The sequence below is a fragment of the Haliotis rubra genome, unplaced genomic scaffold (genome assembly GCF_003918875.1).
Source record: "Haliotis rubra isolate DU_JTF1 unplaced genomic scaffold, ASM391887v1 Scf1289, whole genome shotgun sequence".
Lineage (NCBI taxonomy): Eukaryota > Metazoa > Mollusca > Gastropoda > Lepetellida > Haliotidae > Haliotis > Haliotis rubra.
The window spans coordinates 167,410-174,341 of record NW_025765213.1 but is presented as its reverse complement, the minus strand read 5'-3'; the positions used below and the strand labels follow the sequence as shown (position 1 = coordinate 174,341).

Below are 6,932 nucleotides of genomic sequence, written 5' to 3'. Positions count from 1 at the left end.
TTACGGATTGATTTTATTACCGAAATGTTTCCCCATCGTTTACTGTATTGCGATCATATAATACATACATCGTGTCAGCCTACTCGAGAAGAGGCGCACCATGCGGAGACTGCACAGTGAGAATGAATGCTTAACGTGTATTGAAATAGATGGCAGAGATATTATACGGAGATATATACGTTTTTATGCTCTAGCTGTAATAAACAACACCCAGAGAGGATTGACGACATCCACGTATTCACAAAAGGAGTACACCACGTTTCTCATCGAGCATTGTCCGAATATGCATGTTCTACTATGCCAGCCTATCAGATAACACGGCAGAGAATGAGGCTGCGAGATAGCAGTTATTGCATATATGGAGGTCCTCTTACTTGCGATACAGATAAATCAGCAAGTAGACCAACATGGGCAGTCAGTTGCGAACTTGAATATGACGTTGATAATAGGCAATACCATTAATGAAAAGCATCACTGTGAACACAAGGCAGTTTGGTGAGTTATAAAGCTAAATGTGTGCACCTTCTGAAGTTAAGTTCATGGAAGTGATGACAGGCCAGTTTCAGCTACCACTATTTAATAAATAGCCCTTAAGTCTTTAAAAAACCTGTACATGAAAGCATTGATCACCTCGTGAAAAGAATATTAGTGTTTCTGTGCTCATGGCGCTAATTTGCAGAACTTACTTCACTACACTTACTTTACCTGCACTAATTATGTTTCCGCAGTTAGGGCGGTGGGGTAGTCTAGTAGTAAAAGCGTTCGTTCGTCACGCCGAAGACCGGGGTTCGATTCCCCACATGGATACAATGCATGAAACCTATTTCTGCTGGCACCGCCGTTACATTGCTGGAATATTGCAAAAAGCGGCTAAAAACTAAACTCACCCACTCACTCACTCTACAGCTACTTTCCCCACAATACTTATGTTACTCCACCCACTTTCGCTACACTACTTAAGTTGCTCCACCCACTTTCTCTACACTACGTATGTTACTCCACCTACTTTCCCTACACTACGTATGTTACTCCACCCACTTTCCCTACACTACGTATGTTACTCCACCTACTTTCCCTACACTACGTATGTTACTCCACCTACTTTCCCTACAATACGTATGTTACTTCACCCACTTTCCCTACAATACGTATGTTACTCCACCCACTTTCCCTACAATACGTATGTTACTCCACCCACTTTCCCTACACTACGTATGTTACTCCACCTACTTTCCCTACACTACGTATGTTACTCCACCTACTTTCCCTACACTACGTATGTTACTCCACCTACTTTCCCTACACTATGTATGTTACTCCACCCACTTTCCCTACACTACGTATGTTACTCCACCCACTTTCTCTACACTACGTATGTTACTCCACCCACTTTCCCTACACTACGTATGTTACTCCACCCACTTTCCCTACACTACTGATATTACCCCACCCACTTTCCCTACACTACTGGTATTACCCCACCCACTTTCCCTACACTACTGGTATTACCCCACCCACTTTCCCTACACTCCTGGTATTACCCGACCCACTTTCCCTACACTACTGATATTACCCCACCCACTTTCCCTACACTACTGATATTACCCCACCCACTTTCCCTACACTACTGGTATTACCCCACCCACTTTCCCTACACTACTGATATTACCCCACCCATTTCCCTACACTCCTGATATTACCCCACCCACTTTCCCTACACTACTGATATTACCCCACCCACTTTCCCTACACTACTGATATTACCCCACCCACTTTCCCTACACTACTGATATTACCCCACCCACTTTCCCTACACTACTGGTATTACCCCACCCACTTTCCCTACACTACTGATATTACCCACCCACTTTCCCTACACTACTGGTATTACCCCCCATTTTCCCTACACTACTGATATTACCCCATCCACTTTCCCTACACTACTGATATTACCCCACCCACTTTCCCTACACAACTGATGCTCCTGTACTCACTCTCCCTTGACTTTTGTGCCTTGTTTCCATGTTGTTGTTTAGTACTGATGTTCATGTCATCTTTCTTAAGTATACGAAACTACTACTTCACCTACTGCCAGTTACGAAGTAGGTTACAATTGCTCTATGCTCGTCAGGGTGTATGCCGGAGCTACTCTGTAAGCAAGCACTACTGTAAAGAGATCCACCTGTTATCTCACATTGTACCCCAGGTTTCTTTTTTCCATCTACCACAGCGAATACTGAAGCTTCTACGACATCTACTACACCCACAACCACTACTGCACCTTCCGTGACATCTACTGCACCGACAACTATTACTCAACCTACCTCACCATCTACTGCGCCCACAACCACTCCTGAAACTTCCTCGACATCTATTGCACCCACAATTACTACTGGTGAATCCTCCTCGATATCTACTGTACCCACAACTATTATTAAATCTTCCTAAACATTTACTGCATCCAGCAACTCTACTGCACCTTCATCGACATGTACAGCACCCACAGTTACTAGTGGAGCTTCCACCACATCCACTGCACCCACAACTCGGATCATGTCAGGAACAACCGGTTGACATCGACGCTGACTGCTTTTTGCAGATCTTTATAGTTTACGATTCGATAGAACAAATGTGCCCCGTTGATGATATTTCCACTTCTCTACTCCTGTTCTTACTTCAGCAAAAAGCGGCCTAAGGCACAAAAGTATTGTACAAATCCTTCCCCCTTCCAAGTTTACAATGACACCTCCCCTCTGCTGAGAAAGGGAAAAACAGTTGCAGATCCTGCTGTGATCCCGTTAACATGATCCAACACCCTATACATCACAGATGGACATGCAATAGCTGATGTCGAGGCGCGTGGCGCTATAAAACACTAACTCAAGTTCAGTTTTTGTGGCTTTGTGCTATCTTTCATACATCAACTGAAGCGTCAGTTTTAGATATGCATGCCGCCTGTTTTTACTTGTAGAAATTCGACACAATTTTACAAAAACATATGAACAATCTTTAGACGTTTCATCTGTACTGGCACGCGTGTGCTCCCTTAATCAGATTTAATAAGATTCTCATCTAATAAAGCATAACCAGGTATTCCAGTGATGTACATTCTACAACTCAACAAAAAACAACCGAAACCCGAAGGACACTTTTACCTCCCCATCCCTCCACCCAGCTGCACCCCAGTTTACCAGTAGTAAGGGTAGTTCTCCCGCCGCCGACATTCTGCTTCAATGGACATGCAGGGAGCCGAGTGACGGAACCTCGTTAGTTGCAAACACTTTTGTAGGCGTGTTTCCACCTGGGCGGGCATGTGCAGCGCCATAAAGTGCCCATCCTCTTCATAAATTGTAACAAGATATGTTGTTTGGGCTTTGATTTCTGATCCAAGGCTACTTTTTACATGCCGGACCTCCACTGATAACGCTGTCATTGGTGGGACAAGATGAGCTATCATTAGGAACAGTTTATGGACTTCTGTTAGTAAACCATTTGCCATCACGGGGAGCTAGAACACGTATAACATCCCTTGGTTATTAGCTTTTAAAAAAATCTGTTCCTGTTACAGTTTTATTAACGTTAAAACACCCATATATATCACTACCACCAGTTAATTAGTGTTGGAACATTACATTTAACTATCACCAGTTAATTAGTGTTGTAACACACATGTCACTACCACCAGTTAATTAGTGTTGTAACATACATGTAAGTATCACCAGTTAATTAGAGTTGTAACATACATGTAACCATCACCAGTTAATTAGTGTTGTAACATTACATGTCACTACCACCAGTTAATTAGAGTTGTAACATACATGTAACCATCACCAGTTAATTAGTGTTGTAACATACATGTCACTACCACCAGTTAATTAGTGTTGTAACATACATGTAACTATCACCAGTTAATTAGTGTTGTAACATACATGTAACCATCACCAGTTAATTAGTGTTGTAACATACATGTAACTACCACCAGTTAATTAGTGTTGTAACATACATGTAACTATCACCAGTTAATTAGAGTTGTAACATACATGTAACCATCACCAGTTAATTAGTGTTGTAACATTACATGTCACTACCATCAGTTAATTAGAGTTGTAACATACATGTAACTATCACCAGTTAATTAGTGTTGAAACATTACGTGTAACTATCACCAGTTAATTAGTGTTGAAAAATTACATGTCACTACCACCAGTTAATTAGTGTTGAAACATACATGTAACCATCACCAGTTTATTAGTGTTGTAACATACATGTAACTATCACCAGTTAATTAGTGTTGTAACATACATGTAACTATCACCAGTTAATTAGTGTTGTAACATACATGTAACCATCACCAGTTAATTAGTGTTGTAACATTGCATGTAACTTCTACCAGTTAGTAAGTGTTGGAACATTACATGTAACTACCACCAGTTAATTAGTGTTGAAACATTACGTGTAAGTATCACCAGTTAATTAGTGTTGAAACATTACATGTCACTACCACCAGTTAATTAGTGTTGAAACATACATGTAACCATCACCAGTTAATTAGTGTTGTAACATACATGTAACTATCACCAGTTAATTAGTGTTGTAACATACATGTAACTATCACCAGTAAATTGTTGTGTAACATACATGTAACTACCACCATTTAATAAGTGTTGTAACATAAATGTAACCATCACCAGTTAATTAGTGTTGGAACATTTCATATAACTATCACCAGTTAATTAGTGTTGAAACATACATGTAACTACCACCAGTTAATTAGTGTTGTAACATACATGTAACCATCACCAGTTAATTAATGTTGTAACATACATGTAACCATCAACAGTTAATTAGTGTTGAAACATACATGTAACTACCACCAGTTAATTAGTGTTGTAACATACATGTAACCATCACCAGTTAATTAATGTTGTAACATACATGTAACCATCACCAGTTAATTAGTGTTGTAACATACATGTAACTATCACCAGTTAATTAGTGTTGTAACATACATGTAACCATCACCAGTTAATTAGTGTTGTAACATACATGTTACTACCACCACTTAATAAGTGTTGTAACATACATGTAACCATCACCAGTTAATTAGTGTTGGAACATTACATGTAACTACTACCAGTTAGTTAGTGTTGGAACATTACATGTAACTACCACCAGTTAATTAGTGTTGAAACATACATGTAACTACCACCAGTTAATTAGAGTTGTAACATACATGAAGCCATCACCAGTTAATTAATGTTGTAACATACATGTAACCATCACCAGTTAATTAGTGTTGTAACATACATGTAACTATCACCAGTTAATTAGAGTTGTAACATACATGTAACCATCACCAGTTAATTAATGTTTTAACATACATGTAACCATCACCAGTTAATTAGTGTTGTAACATACATGTAACTACCACCACTTAATAAGTGTTGTAACATACATGTAACCATCACCAGTTAATTAGTGTTGAAACATTACATGTCACTACCACCAGTTAATTAGTGTTGAAACATACATGTAACCATCACCAGTTAATTAGTGTTGTAACATACATGTAACTATCACCAGTTAATTAGTGTTGTAACATACATGTAACTATCACCAGTTAATTAGAGTTGTAACATACATGTAACCATCACCAGTTAATTAATGTTGTAACATACATGTAACCATCACCAGTTAATTAGTGTTGTAACATACATGTAACTATCACCAGTTAATTAGAGTTGTAACATACATGTAACCATCACCAGTTAATTAATGTTTTAACATACATGTAACCATCACCAGTTAATTAGTGTTGTAACATACATGTAACTATCACCAGTTAATTAGTGTTGTAACATACATGTAACTATCACCAGTTAATTAATGTTTTAACATACATGTAACCATCACCAGTTAATTAGTGTTGTAACATACATGTAACTACCACCACTTAATAAGTGTTGTAACATACATGTAACCATCACCAGTTAATTAGTGTTGAAACATTACATGTCACTACCACCAGTTAATTAGTGTTGAAACATACATGTAACCATCACCAGTTAATTAGTGTTGTAACATACATGTAACTATCACCAGTTAATTAGTGTTGTAACATACATGTAACTATCACCAGTTAATTAGTGTTGTAACTATACATTAATTAGTAACCATACCACCAGTTAATTAGAGTTGTAACATACATAACCATCACATGTTGTAACATACATGTAACCATCACCAGTTAATTAGTGTTGTAACATACATGTAACTATCACCAGTTAATTAGAGTTGTAACATACATGTAACCATCACCAGTTAATTAGAGTTGTAACATACATGTAACCATCACCAGTTAATTAGTGTTGTAACATACATGTAACTATCACCAGTTAATTAGTGTTGGGACATAAATGTAACCATCACCAGTTAATTAGTGTTGTAACATAAATGTAACCATCACCAGCTAATTAGTTTTAAAACATGAATGAATGAATGTCTTCATTTCCTCTAGAGTTGAATCATACAAAGAAGATCATACTAAGGCAAATCCATTATTTACAATACATCACTTGCAATAAACATAATGAAACAACATTTGTAACAAAAACATAATGAAACAACATTTGTAATAAAATGGAAACATATGCTGGACTGGTCATTAATAGATAATTTACAATGTACAAATCTATAACTAACTGATAAAATGATAATGGTTTATTTGTCTTGCTTGTACATGATATGTGAAGTACTATGGTCCAAAAGTGGCTGTAGGCACTATCGATGTTGATCCACTATGACAGAAAGTTGGAAAGAAAATAGGAACGAAATATTGAAATGTCAAACAGATAACAGAGTGTCCTTCTGTTCCAGGCTGTTACATGAATATAAGGGGTCACAATTTGTAAACATGCTCCAAGATCCCAGCG

At 37.9% G+C, this 6,932-nt stretch overlaps 1 protein-coding gene across 1 annotated transcript in view; it reads left to right on the top strand.

Moving 5' to 3' along the window:
- Nucleotides 1–100: 100 nt before the first annotated feature.
- The window catches only part of LOC124266906 (sporozoite surface protein 2-like), a 43,003-nt gene continuing 36,171 nt past the window's right edge, over nucleotides 101–6,932 (top strand). The window contains exon 1 of the mRNA XM_046701746.1: nucleotides 101–116. Within this exon, the coding sequence (XP_046557702.1) occupies nucleotides 101–116 (16 nt within the window). The remainder of the gene's footprint in view (nucleotides 117–6,932) is intronic.